A 22,527-nucleotide genomic window follows, 5' to 3' on the forward strand; every position below is an offset into this window, starting at 1 on the left:
CATAAATTCCTGCTCTTTCCCCATGGTCTTCCCTCTTGACCGCAGTAGAAAGCGGGCATTCTGTGTGCCCCGAATGAAGCACACTAGCTCTCTGTAGCGACGCTCTGCACACTCTCTCCCACGCCCCCCAACGCGCCTTAGCACCAGCGCTTCCAGATTTGCCCGCGACCTGGTTCGCACAACCCTCGCCCCCGCCCCTGCCTTGGCCTCCTCTGGGTCCAGGGCCTCCGCCCCGCCCCAGGCCCGCCCCCTCCCCGAGCGCCCATTGGCCTCTGGGGCTGGTTGGTCCCGGGCCGGAGCTGTGATTGCAGCTCGCCGGTGTCAGTCCTCGAGTGAGCGCCGGTGGCGGGGCCGGGAGCCGGTCCGGCAGCCGCAGGTGGGGCTGCGGGCAGCGAGGGACCCAGCCCGGGAGCCCCCCAGGATGCCCCGCGGGGACTCCGAGCAGGTGCGCTACTGCGCGCGCTTCTCCTACCTCTGGCTCAAGTTCTCGCTCGTCATCTACTCCACGGTGTTCTGGGTGAGTGACCCCAGTCGGGCCCCGGGATGGGAGGGGGAGAACGCACTCCCTTGTTCACCCGCACAATGCGCCGGGGGTGGGGGAATGCGGGTTGGGTTGGGTGCAGACTTGTCTGCTCCAGGGAGGCGGCAGAAGCGCACTACTGGATTCTCGTCCCACTTTCCTTGGGAACCAGGAAATTCTGGCTGCTCGAGCTTAGCCTGAATTTCAGCCGCCGGGTGGGGAGCCTTAGAGCTTGTTGGTAAGGACTACGACTAAGGAGCTCCGCGTGGCTCACCTGTGTGCACCTGACCAGCAGTTTGGTTCTAGAGTCCACCAGCCTGCGCTGGTGCGGTAGGCTGTGGTTACCACGTTGGCCGCTCCCGCCCCGCCTGCCGGGTGTTACTGAGTTCGCCTCCCCATCATTCTGTGGAGCAGTGGTCAGGCTTTGTGGTCTGGGGTTGGGAGACCTGGACTCCTTATCCTCTCCCACTATATACCTGCCGACGTCCCCGAGGATGCCTCCCCCTTGTGCCGTGGTTTCCTCTAGGGTGGAAGGAGGATGCTTTGTGGGAGGTGTGGTCAGGCGGATTCCACCAGAAGTGTCCGAGGACATCTCCAGCTGCTTTTAGGTGCTCAGAACTTTGAAAAGCCCCTGCACTTTACCTTCTCTTCTCTCCTGTTGGGGGACAGGATGGTTGTGGTTGGACATGAACCAGCTTCGAATCCTGCCACTACCACTTTCCAGCTGAGTGATAGTGGGGAAGTTACTTCATCTCCTGAGGCCATGGTTTCCTCATCTGCCAATAGAAACAGAGATGATACTCAACTTTCTGAATGGTTGTGGGGATTAACTGAAACAGGTCAAGTCCATTGCTTAGTACAGGGACAGCAAAGAGCTCAGGAAGTCTCAGCCATTGTTATTATTATGGACAGGGGAGCTGGCCCTCCTGGTAAGCTGACCCAATAGACTGGGTTTCGCTATGGAGATTTCAGACTGGGCTGGGCCCCCTCCTAGAAATGAGGACTTCTTTCTACAGGCCAGTGCCAGCCCTGCCACTCTAGAATAGTTCCCCTGCCCCCAACATGCCACAGGGCAGACTTGCCCAGGTACCTGACACCCATCCCCTGCAAACACATGCACACTCTGGTCTCTTTCTCAACCTTCACTGAGTCTGTTCTTCTGGCGGGAAATGCTAGATCTGCCATCAGGTTTTCCTTGTGACCTCTCTGTGGATGTGACCTTACCTGGTGTCCAGATCCAGATTCTCGATTTGTTCTGTTACTGATTCAATGGGAGATCTTAGGCAAGTCACTTCCCTGTTTGGGGCCTCAGAGCTGTGAATTGACTCACCCAGCTCCTAGTTCAGTTCTCTGACTCTATGTAATGAGCAAGACTGATGAGCGGTATGTATGGGGGCTGGAGGATGTAGCACAGACTCACTGATGGATGGTCCAGGGAGGCAGAAGTGTTTTGTTTTGTTTTTTAATATTTATTATTTTGTATTTTGGCTGTGCCAGGTCTTAGTTGTGGCACGCAGGAACTTTAGTTGCCAACTGTTAGTTGCAGCATATGGGATATAGTTCCTCAATCAGGGATCAAACCTGGGCCCCCTGCATTGGGAGTGTGGAGTCTTAGCCACTAGACCACCAGGGAAGTCCCAGGGGCAGACGGTTTTATATGAAACTGGGATGGGGATGATCTGAGCTGTCACTCAGTGGTTCTCTCTCAAAGTTACACCAGAATCAACTCAGAATTTTAAAAACACTCTAGATGCCTGGGCCCTGGCATACATATTTATTTAAACTTATTTAACCTCCCCAGGTAAGTGTATAATAAGTGTTAAAAACTGCCAGGCTAGATGGTCTCATGGGCCCCTTGATTCTGATTCTGGGATTTTTTTGCCTGCTCCTTCTTTGTCTGGCCTCAGAAGCTCCTTCCCTGTAGGTCAGAGTTGGCAGGGAGAAGGCTAAAGTTGATGGGTGGGGAGATGGGGAAACAGGAGAAGACCAGGAGCCAGAAGGTGGGGGTTACTTTTTTGGCTTCACCGCTTCTCTCAACGTTGTCATTGTCAGTCGCTAAGTTGTGTCCGACTCTTTTTGACCCTGTGGACTGCAGCATGCCAGGCCTCCCTGCCCCTCACCATCTCCTGGAGTTCACTCAAGTTCATGTCCATTGAATCAGTGATGCCATGCAACTGTCTCATCCTGTGCTGCCCTCTTCTCCTTTTGCCTTCAATCTTTCCCAGCATCAGGGTCTTCCAATGAGTTGGCTGTTTGCATCAGGTGACCAAAGTATTGGAGCTTCAGCTTCAGCATCAGTCCTTCCAAAGAATACTCAAGGTTGATTTCCCTTAAGAGTGACAGGTTTGATCTCCTTGATGTCCAAGAGACTCTCAAGTCTTTTCCAATACCACAATTCGAAAGCATCAATTCTTTGGCACTCAGCCTTCTTTATGGTCCAACTCTCACATCCATATGTGACTACTGAAAAGACCATAGCTTTGTCTCCTAATTTCTTTGCATCTCCATTTTTCCATCTACAAAATGGATAACTGATATCCTGCCTCACATCTCACTGGATTGTTCTTAGGTTAGCCATGTGGGGAGAAGGTGACACGTGGACAAAGCAAGTGCTATAAAAAAGAAAGTCACACAGTTAAAATGAAACTTGAATTTTCAAGGCCCTGCTTGCCACTGTCCCTGCAGCCTTAAGAAAAGACCACTCTGTGGCCCTTGCTCTGTCTCTTCTGAAGCAGGATGGGACTCAGAACTCAGAATCCTCCCTTTTCAGCCACCTGAGACTGACTTAAAAAATCTTTAACTTCCCACCCCTGGAGGTATTAGTGCTTAATAATCTCCTTATGCATGCCAAGAACCCAGCCACCTGCCAGGGCAACTCCAGGTGCCAGAATTTGACTTCAGGGTGGAGGCCCAGTTTAAGTGATTTGTCTTAGACTGGGTTTGTGGTTATTTGGAAACCATTACAGGAAAGCTTATTAGCTCAGTGCCATCCCTTGGGAGGAGCAGTGGGGCCAAGGGTTACTTGCTTTGTAAGCCCAAGGAGCTAACATTTTCATCTCAGTATCTAAGGAGGTAAAAGTTTTACCATAGCTATGCACCTTCTGTAGGACTTTATGCTTTAAAACTTAATATCAAATAGGAAATGCAAGGACATTGTACAAAATTTAAATGTATGAAAGAGTAATCATCAGTTATAAGCCTTCCTCCAATCCCTCTCTGGTATGCCCTGTCCATAACTTTTGTGATTTCTTTAGTCTTCCTTTTTTTTTTTGGCCTTGCCCTGTGGCATGTGGGATCTTAGTTCCCCAACCAGAGATCAGACCATACCCCCTGTATTGGAAGCATGGCATCTTAACCACTGGACTGCCAGGGAAGTCTCTGTTAGGAGTTTCTTGTGAGTCTTTTCTGGGATACTATCCTAGGCACAAACATGTGGATGTGTTATATACTCTTTTTTTCCCCCTGCATTCTGGACTTCCCAGGTAGCACTAGTGGTAAAGAACCTTACTGCCAATGCAGGAGACTTGATAGACATGGGTTCAATACCTGGGTCAGGAAGATCCCGAGGAGAAGGAAATGGCAACCCGCTCCAGTGTTCTTGCCTGGGAAATCCCATCGATACAGGAGCCTGTGGGCTACAGTCCTTGGGGTTGCAAAGAGTCAGACACGACTGAACACACACAGACAAAGTAGCATACTGTACACAGTTCTGTCCTTACCTTTTCACTTAAATTTAAATCCGTGTAAATTGTGGAGCTCTAATAGGGGCTGCCTCATTCTATTTGATGGCTTTGTAGAATTTACTGTGGGTGTGTGCTAAGTCGCTTCAGTTTGTGTCCGACACTTTGTGACCCCATGGACTGTAGACCGCCAGGCTCCTCTGTCCATGGGATTCTCCAGGCATGAATACTGGAGTGGGCTGCCATGCCCTCCTCCAGGGGATCTTCCCAACCCAGGGATCAAACCCACATCTCTTTTGTCTCCTGCATTCGCAGACGGACTCTTTACCACTAAAGAATTCACTGTAGGCTATGCCAAAATATATTTCATCAGTCTCCAGCTTGGGGACTCAGGACTAAAGATTAAGGACCAATCTTTAATTACTGCAAATAGTGCATCTTTGAATGTGTCATTTTGCACATGTGTGTGTATGTCTGCAGGGTGATTTCTAGAAGTGGAATTGCTGGGTTAAAGGCTATATGAATACATAATATACATATGGGAATGAGTCATCTTAAGTGTATACAACTTAGTGAATTTTTACAAAGTGAACATCACTGTATAATCAGCCCCCGTCAACCAGCAGAACTGTCAGCAGAAGCAGAAACCCACCTTGTGTCCACTGCCAGTTGCTACCACCCCTCAGCAGTAGTAATCACTATTGGGATGTCTAATAACACAGAACAGCTTTGCCTGTTTTTGTATGTGCATTAAAACTTTTGATTAATGTTAAAACAGCCATACTAGAAGCTATAAGTATTATAAATTATTTATGTGTAATATTATATTACTTTAAACTGATTCACTTTTTAAACTTAAATTTATTTCCCGTGTGACTTGCAGGATCTTAGTACCCCAACCATGGAATGAACTTGTGCCCTTGGCAGTGAAAGCGTGGAATTCTAACCACTGGACTGCCAGGGAATTCCCTAAACTTAAATTTATTTTTAAAAGGAGGCTTTATATCACTACATCCAACGGGGAAGGCTTCCTAAATGGTGCAGTGGTAAAAAATCCGTCTGCCAATGAGGGAGAAACAAGAGACTTGGGTTTGAGCCCTGAGTCAGGAAGATGCCTTGGCGGTCTACATGGCAATCCACTCCAGTTATTCTTGCCTGGAAAAGTCAGTGGACAGAGGAATCTGACGGGCTACAATCCATGGGGTCACAAGAGTCAGATACAACTGAGCACACACACACACACACACACACACACACAACGGGGAACCAAAATTCCTCATCGAAAATAGCTGGTAACAGTGGCAGTAAATACAGTGCAGGGAACAAAATAACTTTATTAAATCCTAGCTAGATACTGTGCATGCTAGAGGCTGCGAACCTGAGGCTTGGCTGGGTTGTCCCAAAGGCAGGTTGGCAGATGTTTTGAGAGGTGTAAGGACAAACTGACACCGAAGCCGAGATTTGCTCCTTGACGAGATTGGAAGGATCAGAAGGGAAATGAGCAATGAAAACTTCTCCTAGTCTGTGAGTCAATATGAACATGACCTTGAACCACTTACAAGATCTCTGTTGCCACACCTGGGGGCCCTTTCATTTTTTTAGAGGGTGACCCCGGGGTTCAGACAGGGCATGTCTCGAGGTCACTCAGCACAGCTGGCACTAGCCTGCAGGTGTCCTCGTTTCCAGTTCAGTGAGAAATGAGCTCATCCACAGGCTCTTGGAGCCTCCTCTTCCCACTGCACGGGTGAATCATTCTGACACATGTGCCCTCAGCCCACTGGGGACACGCCTCTAATTATAGCACCGACCACAGGGTATCCTAGAGATCCGTTTACATGACTTTTTCCTCGCCGGACTGTGGGCTCCTGGAGGTCAGGGGAGTAGCTCTTTCATATCCTCTTCCAGATACTGGTCTCAGGGCCAGGTACACAGTAGGTGCTCAGGAAAGGCTTGTTGCATTGGGGTCCTGAGTCCCGACCTGTACCTTGGAAGCAGAGATTGGAGATATGGGCGCCCAGATCAGAGGCCAAACTGGGTGTGTAGCCAGCAGTGGTCAAGTTTGCTGACGCTTTGAATTTGCAAAGTGGGCTGGACTGATCATGGAGACACTGGCTGTCTAGAAAGCACCAAGCACCATTTTATTCCCTTAAAATGAGATAGGGTTTTCGGTCGGGTAAGGGTGTCAGGGCTGAGCGGTGTCGATAATCGGGAAGGAAGTGGATGTGGATAGGTGGTGGAGGTTATAGATGCCGGAGGCAATATTAAGTCTTTCTTGTCCCTTCAAGGATGGGCCCCATTACCATAGTTCTTGTTACCCAAAGTTTAATGGTTAAGAGTGTGGACTCTGTACCAAGCTATCTGGGTTCAAATCTGGACTCTGACACTTACAGGTTGAGTGACACAGGCATTAACTTCCATCTGCCTCAGTCGTCTTATCTGAAAAACGGGTGATACCAGAACCTACCTGAGAGTCCTGAGACCCTTAAATGGATTAATTATCGGAAGGGCTTAAAGCAATGCCTACCACATGATAAACACTACACCAGCTACTTAAGAGTTAGCCGTTCTTTCCCTGCCTTCCTTTCTATTCTTCTTGGTGCTCAAGAGCCATAGACTGAGAATTAGAAGGGCCCTTGCCCTTCTAGTGTGAACTTTTCATTTTACTGAGAAGGAAACAGGCCTGGAGAGGAGAAGCAAAGATCGGAAACCCCACAGCAAGTTAATGACAGACCCAGATCAGGACTTAGCCCCCGACTTCAGTTTCTTCATGGGGTCACCGTGACCTTTCCAGCAATGGTATCCCCCTTCCCCATCCCCCGGTGGTCCCTCCACTTGTCAGGGTTCCAGGTATAAGTGGACAACAGCATTTCTGGAAGGAGCTAGGTACCTGGCCTCCCTCTTGAGCACAGCAGGAATTTTTAAGTTTTGAAAAGAGCTTTGTTTGTGCGAAAATAATATGTGGCACATAGTTGAAAAAGAATTCCAAGCAATTCAGGTAAGCACAGAGATGAAAATAAAAGTCACTTTCGATTCTATCACCAAAAGAACCATTATTGGCGTAAATACTCATTTGGACATCTCATTACACATTTGGGCGTGCGTGCTAAGTGACTTTAGTTGTGTCTGACTCTTTGCAACCCCATGGACTGTAGCCTGCCAGACTCCTCCGTCCATGGGATTCTTCAGGCAAGAATACTAGAGTGGGTTGCCATGCCCTCCTCCAGGGGATCTTTCCAACCCAGGGATCGAACCCCCGTCTCTTACGTCTCCTGCATTGGCAGTCAGGTAATTTACCACTAGCACCACTTGGGAAGCCCCTTCCTTATACATATATGTAGATATTTAAATTTTTTTTTTAATGTGTTTGATTGGCAAGTTCTATTTCCTTCTTGTTCTAGGCAAACATTTCAAAGAGAAAATATTGAAACTCAAGAAAGTGAGGCAGCTTTCATAGTGGAGGCGGTCACCTTGCCTCATGCGCCCAGAGATGGCCTGGGCTGGGCTCAGGCCTCAGGCCCAGGGAGGTCCCTCCCCTCCCCTAGCCAGGCCACAGGACCTTTACAATCCAGAGAATCCAGAAGGCAGCCCCTGAAGGGGTTTGGAGAATTTTCTAATGCCTTCATTTTCCAGATGAGCAAGTATGGCCCCAAGAAAGTTTCTTTGTGGTTAGTCGAGGCTTCTGTGGGTAAACCCACCTTTTCCTGTAAGAGAAGGGTTGTTTATGCCGCAGGACTGGGTTGGGACCTCACTGCTACCTTCGGTTGGTTGTTCGTGAGAAGCAGGAGTAACAGCCTGCCCTTCTCCTTCCCTCTGCCCAGTGCCTCTTCTCCCTGGGTGGCTCAAATTGCTGACCTGGGGTAGGACTCAGAGTCAACCAGACTAGGGACTGATAATGAAATTTCTGGAGCAGCTGGCTCCAAATACAGGGGAAAGATGTCTTCTGGGTAAGCCTGGGCATGGGGGATTGAAAAGACAGAACTTTCCCAGAGAGCACCTCTGGATGTGAGTGGGTTGAAATCGACATCTTCATGGAAGGCAGGAGAGTCCAGTCTTGACACGCCATTCCCTCCAGGGTGGGGACCATTTGTTTGCTTATTCAGTCAACAAAATAGTTATTTAATGCCTACTGTGTATACCAGCCACAGTGATAGTTAACCAGGAAACAACCGTGAACAAGACAGACTTGTCTGGAAGACATACAGACCACTAAATACACATAGCTGTGATAGGTGTTAAGGAGCAAATTAGGGAGGAAGTGGGGAAAGGTGGAAGTTCCTACTTTAAATGGAGTGGTCAAGGAAAGACTTTATGAGGGGCTCAAAGACTGAGAGACTTCCCAGGTGGTTCAGTGGTAAAGACTCAGCCTGCCAATGCAGGAATGCAGAAGACGTGGGTTTGATCCATGAGTTGGGAAGATCCCCTGCAGGAGAAAATGGCAGCCCACTCCAGTATTCTTGCCTGGAAAATCCCATGAACGGAGGAGCCTGGCGGGCTACAGCCCATAGGGTCACAAAGAATCGGACACGACTGAGCAACTGAACACACATGCAAAGACTGAGAAGGAGCCAGCCACACAAAGGCCTGTAGAGGATATCTCAGATGGAGAGGACAGTAAGTGCACAGGCCCTGAGGTAGGCAAATATGGTTGCAGCACATGAGGAAGCCTAAGAGGACTAAATTATGGGAGGAGAGACTGGTGGGAGTCTGGTCATATGAGGAGTCTGGGGTCTGAGTGACCTAGGGGGGAGGTTTCATTGTCAGGACTTGATGGCAGTGCCATCTGGAGACATGGATCAAGTGCTGGTTCTGCTGTGACTCTGGGTAAAGAGCGGACTCCCTGAGCCTGCTAGATGACTCATCTATGGATACTGTGGGGAGGATCCTTTAAGATGAGAGATGCGGAAGCTCCCGGCTCACTGTAGGCCTGGTCCACGGAGGGATGGAGATTTACCTGGGGAGCCTTACAGAGCTCAAGGGAACTGGGACATTAGATGTGATAACTTCTGGAACTTGTCTTATCAGAGGAGGTTACTTTCTGCTGGGGATGCTCTGCCTGCTTAGAGCAGATGGCTGTGGCTTTGCCCTTGGGTAGAAAAGTCTGACCCCTTGGGAGAACGTGTGGCTTCTTCTAGGAGCTGGGTCCTTCCTACACTTTAGTTCTTGGCTTTAATGGTGCACCAGTAGAGGCTCTGCACCATATGCCAAGCATGTGAGTCTAGCCTAACTAGAAGGTGCTGAGAACACCCAGATGGGAGAAGAGGGGGTGGGAGAAGCACTTCCAGGAACCTAGAGGCAGGGTCTGCCCCTGCCAGAGAATGTCAGACAGATGATGTCAACAGGGGCACTGTTCAGCTCCAGGCTGGGCCTTCTTGCCTAGGCCAGGAGGAGGAGAGACCAAGGAGCAGATTAGGAGAAGAGAAGATGAAGAGGTCAGCCCACAGGGGAGATGGAAACTGAAATCAGGCAGCAGTGGCCAGCTGGAGATAGTGTGTGGTTTTCTGCCTGACTGGCTGTGACGGCAGAGGAGCCCTGGGGAGACTTCCAGGAGGTGGGATCTGGGCTGGAGGGGCGCAGAGGCCAGGCTGAAAGGAGTGGAGATGAGCTTCAGGAGGGGAGGGTGGGTCACTGCAGAACTGGATGCTTCTTGGGCCTGGTTGTTGAGGTCAGAAACACCCCCTGGGGGAACTAGGCCTGGAGGCCCAGCTCTAGGCAACTCGTTAGGAGAATGCGCGCTTCTTGTTTGATGGGTGGGGAGCAGGTCTGATTGACTGAGTGACCATGGACAAGTCACAAGCAACTCTGTGCCTCAGTTTCTTGTCTGTGGAAATGAGGTAACCCTTGTACCTTGAACAGAACCAGGCTTGGGTGGGCAATGCCTCCAGAGCTCTTAGCAGGGTGTCTTGTGTAATAAGCATCAGCGTGGATGCTGGGAGAAGTGGCATCACTGGGTGGGAGCTAGGTGGCAGCTTGCTGGGTGTTGGCAGAGAGGCTGGAGGGTGGGAGGAGCCTCCACTTTGCACTTACATCACTGAACTTGCACTTCACTTCTCTGGGTTCTCAGAACAACTCTGTAAGCTGGACACTCCTCCCCTTTTACAGCTGAAGGGACTGAGGCCTAGGGAGGGAGACATGACTGACACAACCCACTGTTTGCCTCCAACCCTGAGACCAGAGCTGTTTCACTGTGAAAATTGTACCTGTTGTGTTTTGTTTAATTCTTTCCAAAGGAGACTTTCTTACTAATGGAGATATTTGCATCTTAGTCTGCAGGGAAGTAAACATTTGCCCAGAGGGTAGAAGGAGGACAGCCTTGGCCTGGTCATTCTCAGAGCCCTCCCCTTCCTGCGGGAAAGCCCCTCCCAGATGTGGCGGGTGGCCTTGGACAAGTCACAGGGCTCCCTGTGCTGTTTGCCATCCCTACCAGAAGATGGGCTGTACTGGGTTCAGTGCAGGGGGCTGCGGTCAGTTCCTGTGCATCCACTGAGAGGTGGGCACTGGGCCCAGAGAAGGGCGCATTGTGCTTGGTGGTGGGCAGAGGGCAGCCTCCAGCCTGCCCCATCACAGACCGGGACCAAGTACCTGGCTGGAGTGGAGTAGGGTGCTGGCTTCCGAGGCTGGCACGAATTTAGAGACTGGGTCACTTCCTGAGGTCAAAAAACAGGACCTTCTAGGCCATTGGATCTGTGAGGCCTCCATCTCGCGGATTTCACAAGTACATGTGTCTAAGATCCATCTTCACAGCTGATTCCATGGGTCTGGGTTGGGGCCCAGGCACCTATAATTTTTAAACTTCCCCAGACGATTCTAAGGAGCTGCTGGAGTAAAATCTGCAGCTCATGGTGGTGTCTGTGAGGGGATTCTGGTGGAGTGGCCTGGTTTCCAAGCTGACTTTCTCACTAGCTGAATCCTGACTGACTTGCTGAATGTATTCCCAACCTTGCTGACCATCTGGACAGTGTCTGTGGGCTGGGGAAGTCGGTGTGCCTGTTTGGGGGAAGCTCACTGGGAGGGAGCTGTCCTGGAAGTGGAGGGAGCATGCTAGGCAGGCGTGGACAAGTTGGGGGCGTGGGGGGGTGTTGGCAGCACCCAGTCGGGGCTGGTGGAGGTGTGTAGAGACCACCAGCCTTGGCATGTGGGTGACTGTGTGGAGGCTGGGCTTCTCTGGGGATCTAGATGTATCTGGTTGTGGGTGGGTATCCATAGTTCTAGAATTCTGTTTTCCTTGTGTTATCTTTACAACATACCTTTATCTGCTTTAAAGGCAACGCTTCTCTGTAGTTAACTTTGTAACTTGAAGACGTTTTGTATAGAACCAGACTTGAAGTTTCTTGAGTCAGGGATTCATGCACTTAGAGGGTGAGCTGTGATCATTTCTCCCCTTCAATTATGTCTCCAGTTTGAGAACAGCTGATCTGTCGGCATTGCGTTGGAAGGCTGACTGTGATCTACTGAGTATCAGTGACCTAAAGTAATGACCCTACAGGGGAGGTGCGGCAAGGAGGGGAAGCAGAGTTTCAGATGGCTGTGATGAACCTGCTTGGGGTCACTGTAATGGCCCAGTTAGTGGAAGGATGAGGACTTGACTTCTGACTCTGACCATGAGCTCTGTAGTGGGTTGAATGGTTCCCTCCCCCCCACCCCCAACAACAACATAAAAAAAAGATATGTTCATGTCACAGAACTTGTGAATGTGGCCTTATTTGGGAAAAGGGTCTTTGCAGATATAATTGGGCTCAGAATCTTGTGATGAAGTCACCCTGGATTGACTGAACATGGCTTAAACTGAAATGACAAGCATCCTTGTAAGAGAAAGGCAGAGGGCTTTGAGGCAGAAGAGAAGACAGACACGCCGAGGGGAAAGCCGTGTGAATGCAGAGGCCAAGGAATGCCTGGAGTCACCCACAGAAGCTGGAAGAGGTGAGAGAGGATATTCCCCTGGACCCTCTGGAGGAGGCATGGCCCTGCCACACCTTGGTTTCAGGCTTCTGGCCTCCAGAATTTTGAGAGAATGCGTTTCTGTTATTCTAAGCCCTTTGTGGTAATTTGCTGTGGCAGCCCAGAGAACCAGTGCAAGCCCTTTCTGCTTCACCCGGTTGCCTGGCTAGGGAGGGGCCCAGTTGAGCAAGGCCTTGAAAATTCCTTTCCCTTCAGCAGGTGCTGAATGCGGAGGAGAAGGGGTGGGGCGGGGGGAGGAGCCTGGCTGGCCAGGTGGAAGGCCCATAGTCCCACCCACTGGGGCCCCGCCCCTCAAGCAGCCGGGCTCCACGCAGGCCCCGCCCCTTTCCAGCCTCTGCCCACGCAGATCGAAGGCTGCGCTCTACAACTGATTTCTCAAGGGTTTTTCCTCTGCGAGGAAAGCCTTATAGAAAGAGGGTAAAGCATGGGGAGGGAGTACAAGTTAGCTCTCAGGAAGGGCTTCTGATTCTGAAAATAGTTAAATCTAAGCTTCTTGCCGAGCGGGGCTGTGAAACACCTGCTGTTTCCCTACAGCCTCTCAGAACAGGAGTGTCACCCATCCCTTGGGGCATTTAGGATGTGGTGGAGTTCCAGTTGGGCTAACTTCGAAGGGCCATGGTGAGCATCTGGTGTAGCAACACCTTCCTTCGGGAGCAGAGGGAACTGAGACCAGACCATACAGAAAGTGCCTCTGGTTCGAATACCTCCATTCAGAGGGGACAATGGGAACTGCTTAGTGATTTCACCCCAGTGACTTCCTCTCTCGCTGGCATTATTGGTGTCCTCCCCTGTAAACGGGCCTGCTGCTGCACCTGCTGCAAAGGCCTGATGTGTGACCTGTCACAGACTGGCCTCTACAGAGCTAGAAAGAACTCAGGCAGCGGAAACTCTGTACGTGCCTCTGACCTGGTTCTCTTCAGCCTTTGACGAGGGAGCTCTATTTGCCTGACCCTATGCTGGGTCGGGGGACAGATGATCCAGTCGTGTCCCTGTTCCTTGAGAGGCTGGCACTCACTGCGTCCTAGCAGTGTGCTCACATCAGCGGCAGATGTTCTGTGATTGGGGTGGAGCCGGCCAGCAGCTCCCAGGAGGCTCCGGCTGATGGGAAGGCTTAGTCAGCAGTGGAGACTTGGGTTCTGGGCGGAAGCAGCCACTTGACTTTCCATCCTGGAGAGGAGGTAGGCTTAGCATCAGAGCAGAAAGAAGATGAGGACAGGAGTTGTTCAGGGGCCCACAGTCCTGAGACAGGAGTGGCCCTGTTTTTGCCTTTCATTTCCACTGCAGTCTCCTTTGGTGCTCACCTTACTTAGAATTAAGCTTTCCCTTTGCAATGAGAAAATGCCCCTTGTCTGTCCTCTGTCTAATCTGGTTGTGCCTTGTGCTTCCTCCTCTTTTGTCTTTTTAATTTTTATTCCAGCTTTATTGAGATATGATTGACATACAGGACTGTATATGTTTAAGGTGTACATAATGATTTGATAATGGTTTGAATTAAATCATGAAATGATTATCACAGTAACTTTAGTTACCATCATCTTATATATCAATAGATATAAAATTAAAGAAATAGAAAAGAGAAATTTTTCCTCATGATGAGAATGCTTAGGATTTACTCTTTTAAAAGTTTCATATATGACATACAGTAGTGTTAATTATATTTATCATATACTAAATTACATTTCTTGGAGAAGGCAATGGCCACCCACTCCAGTACTCTTGCCTGGAAAATCCCATGGACAGAGGAGCCTGGTGGGCTGCCGTCTATGGGGTCGCACAGAGTCTGATATGGCTGAAGTGACTTAGCAGCAAATTACATTTCTAGTATTAATTTACCTTTTAACTGGGCATGTGGGATCTTAAGTTCCTTGACCAGGGATTGAAGCTGTGTCCCCTGAAGTGGAAGTGAGAAGTCTTAACCCCTGGATTGCCAGGGAAGACTCTTGTCTTTTAAAAGCTAACAATGAATGAGCCCTTCCTATGTGCTAGACTGTGTTGTTTCCTAGACATTCTTTCCTTTAATCCTCCAGCAACCCTAAGAGCAGTTTTAGGGTTATTGCTCCATTCTACACTGAGGTAAAGAGAGGCTCAGAGAGGTTAGGGAACTTGCAAGTAAATGCAAAGCCTTTCTCTCTTCTGGCAAACTTCTCGATGCCTTCCTGTCCCAGGTATTTGTCCTTAGGAGGAGAACACTTTTAAGGGAGGTGGGCTGTTTGGGGATGAGTTGTTTGTTCTTTGGTTCTATCCTTTAGTCACTCATTTAACATTTCCTAGGCATACAGGAAGTACTTGGGAGCTTCCCAAGTGGCGCTAGTAGTAAAGAACCTGCCTGCCAGTGTAAGAGACGTGGGTTCGATCCCTGGGTCAGGAAGATCTCCTGGAGGAGGGCATGGCAATGCACTCCAGTATTCTTGCCTGGAGAATCCCCATGGACAGAGGAGCCTGGGGGCTACAGTCCATGGGGTCACAAAGAGTCAGACATAACAGCGTGTGCACACACACACACATCATTCCTAATTAGCAGCAGTCAGCTGACTCTCCAAGAGGAAAGTGGTCTATCCAAGGTCACACAACTCCTGAGTGGGCTCAGCTGGCACGTGCTCTTTGCCAGTCCCACCAGCGCAGCCTCAGGGAGCTCAGTTCACATGGCCTTTGCCTCCTCCCATGGCTGGCACCGGCTGACCTCATATTGTTGGTTTCCATGTGCCTTTTCTCTGTTCCTAACTTCCTTAAATGATGCAATTGAAGGTAAGAGGGACCCTCTCTATCCCTTCCTCCAGGCTTTTCCCCCAGGCATAGGGAGGAGCATGTCCCACAGCCCCGGGGGCTGTTTTCCTGTGTTCTTGCTGATTGGGTAATAGGCAGGTTCTCATCACAGCCAGTATTTAGTCCTGGTTGGCAGTTAGTGGAACATCTGGTGAGGGCATTAATTCCAGGCTAGAGGAGGCTGCCGGCCCTGAGCCCTCATTGAGCCGGCCCCTGGCTGTGGCCACTGAGACCTCCCAGGCCAAAGGGACACTCAGACTGTGAGCAGATCTTCTCTTAGAAGAAATGGAACTTGGACCTTGCTTGCTGCTTCAATATTTTTAATGTAAAAAAATTTTTAAACATAAAAAAGGTGAAAGAATGATAGTGAATACCCATATGCCCACTTTGCTGTGCTGTGCTTAGTCACTCAGTCATGTCCGACTCTTTGGGCCCCCGTGGACCAGCCCGCCAGGGTCCTCTGTCCGTGGGATTCTCCAGGCAAGAATACTGGAGTGGGTTGCCATTTCCTTCTCCAATGCATGAAAGTGAAAAGTGAAAGGGAAGTCGCTCAGTCATGTCCGACTCTTCGAAACCACATGGACTGCAGCCCACCAGGCGCCTCCGTCCATGGGACTTTCCAGGTAAGAGTACTGAAGTGGGTTGCCATTGCCTTCTCCGATATATGCCCACTCAGTTCAGTCAGTTCAGTCGCTCAGTCGTGTCCGACTCTTTTCGACCCCATGAATTGCAGCACGCCAGGCCTCCCTATCCATCACCAACCCCTGGAGTTTACCCAGACTCACGTCCATCGAGTCAGTGATGGCATCCAGCCATCTCATCCTCTGTCGTCCCCTTCTCCCCCTGCCCCCAATCCCTCCCAGCATCAGAGTCTTTTCCAATGAGTCAACTCTTCGCATGAGGTGGCCAAAGTACTGGAGTTTCAGCTTTAGCATCATTTCTTCCAAAGAAATCCCAGGGCTGATCTCCTTCAGAATGGACTGGTTGGATCTCCTTGCAGTCCAAGGGACTCTCAAGAGTCTTCTCCAACACCACAGTTCAAAAGCATCAATTCTTCGGTGCTCAGCTTTCTTCAGTCCAACTCTCACATCCATACATGACCACAGGAAAAACCATAGCCTTGACTAGACGAACCTTTGTTGGCAAAGTAATGTCTCTGCTTATGAATATGCTATCTAGGTTGGTCATAACTTTCCTTCCAAGGAGTAAGCGTCTTTTAATTTCATGGCTGCAATCACCATCTGCAGTGATTTTGGAGCCCAAAAAAACAAAGTCTGACACTGTTTCCACTGTTTCCCCATCCATCTCCCATGCCCACTAGCCAGAATCAATCATTTTAACATGTGGCAATGTCAGAATAAGTTGCAGACAGTTCACCCCAGATATCCAGGATGCATCTCCTTTAAAAAAAATGTCCTTGGATATGGCCACAACACCATCATCATGCCTAATAAAAAAACAAGTCCATATGAAAACTTCGCCAGTTGTCCTTAAGATGTTTCTCACAGTGCATTAGAAAAAATAATCAGGATCCAGCGTTACATTGGATCTCATTACAGATTCTGGAGTCCCAGGGAAGATGATCATGTGTTACTTGCCCACATTTGCCTAATCCACCAAGTACTACTAGGGCCTGGCTTAGGGAAATTCAGAAAGTGGAGAAGGAGGGGCCTCCCTAGTGATCTGGTGGCTAAGACTCCGAGTTCCCAAAGCAGGGAGCCTCGGTTCAATCCCTGGTCAGGAAACTCGATCCCACATGCTACAACTGAGTTTGAATGCCACATTAAAGATCCTGCTAAATGCAATGAAGATCGACGATCCTGAGTGCTGCAACTAAGACCTGGTACAGCCAAATAAATAAATACTTAAAATACTTTAAAAAGAAAGAAAGTGGAGAGGGAGAGGCTTGCTGGGCCTGGATATACAAGTGGATCTGCCAGCCCTGCCTGCATGAGCCCTCTTCCTGCCTCTTCCTGTTGGAAGGAGAACTGCTCAGTGGCTGGAGCCTAGACACGGGACTCCCGAGTCCCATCCCCTCACCCCCGCCCCAATCACCAGTGGCACCTGCTGGGTCCTGTGCCAGGTGCTGTGGGGCGATGTTCTGAAGAGCTATGAGACCCGGGTCTGGCTGCCTGCAGTCTGCAGGGACACCCCATAGATGCTCTGTTTGCAGATAACCAGCGCGTATGGATGTGTGGGGTGGAGCCTCTTTGTTCCTTGGCTTTGCTGCTTGGGGTCTGGTTGGGGTGGAGTGGGAGAAGCCTCTTGTGTAAGATGGAAAGCACTAAATCAATAGTACCTAATTAGCCATGACAGGGAAATGAACTTTGAAAAAAAAATTGAAACCCATAGAAAATTTGAAAGAGAAATTCAAAGAATATCTGTATGTTATTATTAGCATCTTGTTTTAATATCTTTCTCCCTATCTTTCTTCCCCCTTCTCTCTCAATACTTGTTTTTGTTTTTTTTTTTTTTTTGACTGCAGCTTTTGTGACCATAGCCTTACATACCCCAGCAAGCAGCTCTCCAAAAGGGGCATTTTTCCACATGCTGCCATTGTCCATCTGAAAACAAATTACCATTAGATAGAACATCTATGCCGTCCATATCCAGATTTCCCTCCTTGTTCGCCAAATGTCTTTTGTAGTGAATATTTTACCCAATCTAGGTCCACATGTTTCGGCTGTGATATGTCTCTTTCATCTCCCCTAACCTAGACTCTCTTTACTGCTTTTGATTCCTTTGAAGCCTCCAGGCCCTTGTTCTGTAGAACATCAGCATTCTGGATTTACTTTATGATCTCCTGGTAATTAGGTTCAGGTCATACATTTCAAACTGTGGTGCTGAAGAAGACTCTTGAGAGTCCCCTGGGTAGCAAGGAGATCAAACCAGTCAATCCTAAAGGAAATCAACCCTGAATATTCTTTGGAAGGACTGATGCTGAAGCTGAAGCTCCAATACTTTGGCTACCTGATATGAAGAGCTGACTCACTGGAAAAGACCCTGATGCTGGGAAAGATTAAGGGCAGGACGGGAAAGGAGCAACAGAAGATGAGATGGTTGGATGGCATCACTGACTCAATGGACATGAGTTTGAGCAAACTTTGGGAGATAGTGAAGGACAGGGAAGCCTAGTGTGCTGCAGTCCCTGGGGTCACAAAGAGTTGAACGTGACTTAGTGGCTGAACAACAGCAACATAAATTTCCCGTATGAGTGCTGCACAGGGTATGTGGGAGGTATAGGAGGTGTGATGCTCGGCCACTCAGCTGCTCTCCATGCCAGGCTGGACCCCCAGTTCTCTCCATTGCAAGCATGCATTTCCCCGTGATAACGAATGCCTAAGCTGTGGGTGACACCTGAGGCTGTGTGAATATTCTGTCTACCAAATAACTTTTGAAAGCAAATCTGAGCATGGGACTCCCTGCTTAAAATATGTCAGTGATCTTCCTTCAGAATATGTCCAGTCTGCCTGCTCCTTGCTACCTGCACATGCCCGTCCTGGTCCAGGCCACCATCACCAGCATCTAGGTTGCTGCAGTAGATTCCTGACCATTCCGATTCCATATCTCCATCCCCCAGTTCTCAGCACAGCAGTTTCAGAGTAACTCATTTAAAAATCAAAGTCAGATCAGATCACTCCTCTGCAAACTTGGAGTGCCTTTCGCCCACTCAGAGCAAAAGTCAGAGTCCTCTCAATAGCTTCAAAGGTTCCGCCTGCTCTGCAACCCACACCGCTGCCCTCTCACCTCCTCCCCTCTGCTCTCCCCACCATCGGGCTGGAGCAGCTATTCTCTGAACACATGGGCACATTCCAAGGTCTTGGTATGTTCACCTGTGTATCTGTGTGGATGGTAGAGAGCCCCCTACCCCTTCATGTCTTCACTCCAATATCACTCTCCCTGGCTGTGGTATTGAAAATGCCAGCCCCCTCCATCAGCCTTCCTGGCTTCCTTTCCTGTTTCTATCTTCATGGCCCTCATAACCAAGACATACCATTTATTTATTTATTTATTTATTTATTTATTTCTCCCCAACTGGAACATGAGCTCCCCCATGGCTGAGACTTTTGTGTTCGGTTGGTTAACTGCTGCTGCTGCTGCTAAGTTACTTCAGTCGTGTCCGACTCTGTGCGACCCCATAAACGGCAGCCCACCAGGCTCCGCCGTCCCTGGAATTCTCCAGGCAAGAACACTGGAGTGGGTTGCCATTTCCTTCTCCAGTGTATGAAAGTGAAAAGTGAAAGTGAAGTCGCTCAGTTGTGTCCGACTGGTAGCAACCCCATGCTCTATAGCCTACCAGGCTCCTCCGTCCATGGGATTTTCCAGGCAAGAGTACTGGCGTGGGGTGCCATTGCCTTCTCCGTAGCTGGGCCCAACTCCCCATCCTGTACCCCATTCCTTTTTTTTTTTTTTTTAATGTGGAGCATTTTTAAAGTCTTTATTAAATTTGTTACAGTATTGCTTCTGTCTTATGTTTTGGTTTTTTTGGCCATCAGGCATATGGGATCTTATCTCCTCAACCAGGGCTCGAGCCCACACCCTTACACCCCCTGCAGTGGAAGGTGAAGTCTTAACCACTGGACCACCAGGGAAGCCCTCCGCACCCTGTTCTTAACAGCTGCTCCCAGAGTGTGCTCCAGGAATCCTTGGTGGGTGGAGCCTTTTCAGGGGATCTGTGAAGTCAAAATCATTTTCGTGGTAATACTAGGATGCTATTTGCTTTCCTGCTGTCATCCTCTCAGGATTGGGGGAATTTCAAGGACATATGATGGTGATGTGGCAGCAAATTGAGTGAGGAGCAGCTTCAAGAATCTACCAGCTCTTCTCATCAGCCAGATATTTACATTTGCAAAAATGTAAAGCCCATGCCACCCTTCTTCTCGCAATTTTTTGGGAAAATTTTTAACAAAAAATATGCTATTTATGTTAACATGTAAATCTATTATTGTTATTTCTAAATTAGTTAATAAATATTTAAAATAGGTCTTTTAATTTCTTATATAGTAAATGATCGATAGATATAATCCCCCAAAACAGAAACTCTAGGGTCCTCAGAAATTTTTAAAAGTAAAAATGAATCCTAAGACCAAAAACTTGGAGAATCACTGGCCTACACAACCTGTCAGTAAAGAGAGATCAAAGAAATGAATGAACTTTTTGGTTTAGGCTGAGAGACTTTGCCATGGTGGTCTGACTCCTGAGCTCTTCCCTGGCCTCCTCCATCTCCTGTCTGCCTCTTCTCGGTTCTAACTATGCTGACCTGCTTTCCTCGTGGCACCTTCATGGGCATCTAAAATTCCTTATCCATTTCAGAAATTCTTGCTTGTCCATTACATTCATCAAATGGAACTCAGTTCACACTCACCTCCCCCAGGAGACCTTCCTTGATCTCACTGGTATTGCCCTTGATTTAGTGTTTCCTCCTATCCAGCTCTTCTGCACACTCAGTTACCTCTCCCTCAGTGTTCCCCATTTCTGTTGCATTTGTTGGTATACAGATATGTCTTACCAGACTGAGCTTCTTGAGGGCAGAAACTAGATCTTACCTTTTTATGTCCAGTGCCTGGGACATACTAGGCACTTTCTAAAATATGTGTTGAATCAGTGAGTGATGCCTTGGAATTCAGAATTGGGACTCCCTTTCTTCTGATTCACCCTTGGACCAAAGTGCCTCTAAAGGGGGCATGGTTTCTGGCATCTGATTTGAGCCTTGAAATGTCAGAGTGACAGCAGTACTTCATCTTCACTCAGAAGACACATTTATTGAGCACCTACTGGGTGCTGGGAACCTTTGCATGGTATCTTGTTTCAGGGGCACTGTGGTTCATTAGGCCATTGGGAACTGGCTTGGGCTCTAATCACTTTTCATATGGCTTCTGTGGAGATAACATGGTCTGGGAGCTAAGCTAAACTTCCTGTGGACTTCTGGGACTAATGCATTTGCATTATATATGCAGACTGTGAGGTTGTTGACGTCAAAGATGGTGTGGTAGGTGTGTTGCTGGGTCCTGCTACCACACCATGTATACAGTAGGTCGTAAATAGCTGGAATAATTTGTTCAATGGGCATAGTTAGTACTGGAAATAACAGTACAATGAGGGCTTCCCATTGGTGGTTTCATAGGTGATCATAAGTGGAGAGAGATCTCTATAGCTGGAGTGATCCAGGAAGTCTTCCCAGGGGAAGAGTCTTTGAGATGAACTTTGGAGGATGAGTGTTAGCCCCTTTCATTTTTGTTATTTCCAAAAACAGCTGGTCTCCTTTCCGTGGCTGCTGTGGGAGGCAGTGCTGGAGTCGTATGCCTTGATCAGGCTGGAGTGGGAAGGATATCTCTGTTCCCTGTAGGACCTACTCATGCAGAAGTGTGGCATCTCCTGGCCAGGTGGGAAAGCAAGGGCGGACCCATGCAGAAGGACTCAGTAGCAGAAAAGACTTTGGACCACCATGGTCTGCCGATGGCTGGGGTTCTTGCGAGGGCTGTCTGGGCATGGGTTTCCTGGAGCAATGAAGGGATCCTAGGGCTTGTGGCCAAACATCTCCCTTTTTGAGCAGGGAAATTGAGGCCCAGAGAGGGGAAGGACTTGCCCAAGGTCACATGGGATTAGTGACAGAATTGGGATTAAAGTTCAGGGCTCCCCTCTCATCCCCCTCCCCCACCCTCAGCGCTCCTTGTAATGTATGATGCTGCCTCTTTTTCCCTTTGACCTCTTTGGAGTCATAAGCCTTTGGAGTGAGGGACCTTTGGGTCCCCAGGGGTAAATCCTGTGCTGTCTCAGGGAAGAATGGGGATGCCTGGCCCAGTTCCTGGTGGGCAGGTGTGGATTCTGGGACCTGAACTGGAGGCCATTGTTGAGGACAAAGTCCACTTGTCACCTCTGTGAGCCTGTGGCTGCTTTTATTTTTTTTTTTTTCCATTGGGTAGAACCATTTTTATTGCGTATTCGTGTATTTAATTAGCATTTACCGAAGCTCAGTTTTTCTTATGCATTCTGCTATGTACAGAATTTGGGACCTGGGAAGCTGCCAGTAAAAATCAGTAAAGCACACTGCTTTAAGGATTGACAAGTTGAGGATGGGGGAGTATAGAGAAACAATCATGTGAATAATAAATGATAATACACAGAAGAATCAGAAGTAGTCCTCAAAGGTAAAAATGACATAATAATACATGCTGATGTTAGCTTTCAGTTCAGTTCAGTTCAGTCTCTCAGTCGTGTCTGACTCTTTGCAATGAATCGCAATTGCCCATCATTAGCCAAGGAGTTGCCTCTGTGCAGTGGGTGTTAGGTCATTTCCCCAGCATCCATTCCCTTCTCCATTATCTCATATTTAATGTACAGTTTATAGGCAGATAAATACTTTCCAGGATTTGTAATCTCTTCTCTATGCTACAGCGATTGGTCCATTTGAGCAGGTCTGAGCCAATTAGTAATTCCTCTGCTTCAGGCATTGGTTTAGGAATGGAGTTGTTATTCGCATCTGGACAATGGGACCTGAGGGGTTTCCTAGAATGTCTGGAAATGTCTGAGTAAAGGGGAGACTTGGGCCATCTTACTCACTCCTGCCAGCGGCCTACAGCTATGAGCGAGGAGCCTGTGCCATCTGGG

General features: G+C 48.8%; 1 protein-coding gene across 3 annotated transcripts in view; it reads left to right on the forward strand.

The window, feature by feature from the left end:
• The first annotated feature begins 295 nt into the window (after window positions 1-295).
• Window positions 296-22,527, forward strand: part of TSPAN15 (tetraspanin 15) — a 53,680-nt gene continuing 31,448 nt past the window's right edge. The window contains exons 1-2 of one of the 3 annotated variants that reach the window (XM_061405195.1): window positions 430-517; window positions 11,911-12,117. In XM_061405195.1, the coding sequence (XP_061261179.1) occupies window positions 12,070-12,117 (48 nt within the window). In that variant the 5' untranslated portion in view covers window positions 430-517; window positions 11,911-12,069. Of the gene's footprint in view, window positions 518-11,910; window positions 12,118-22,527 lie in introns of all 3 variants that reach the window. The other 2 variants (XM_061405196.1, XM_061405194.1) reach the window with 2 other exon arrangements.

This window comes from Bos javanicus, chromosome 28 (assembly GCF_032452875.1).
Source record: "Bos javanicus breed banteng chromosome 28, ARS-OSU_banteng_1.0, whole genome shotgun sequence".
Taxonomy (NCBI): Eukaryota; Metazoa; Chordata; class Mammalia; order Artiodactyla; family Bovidae; genus Bos; species Bos javanicus.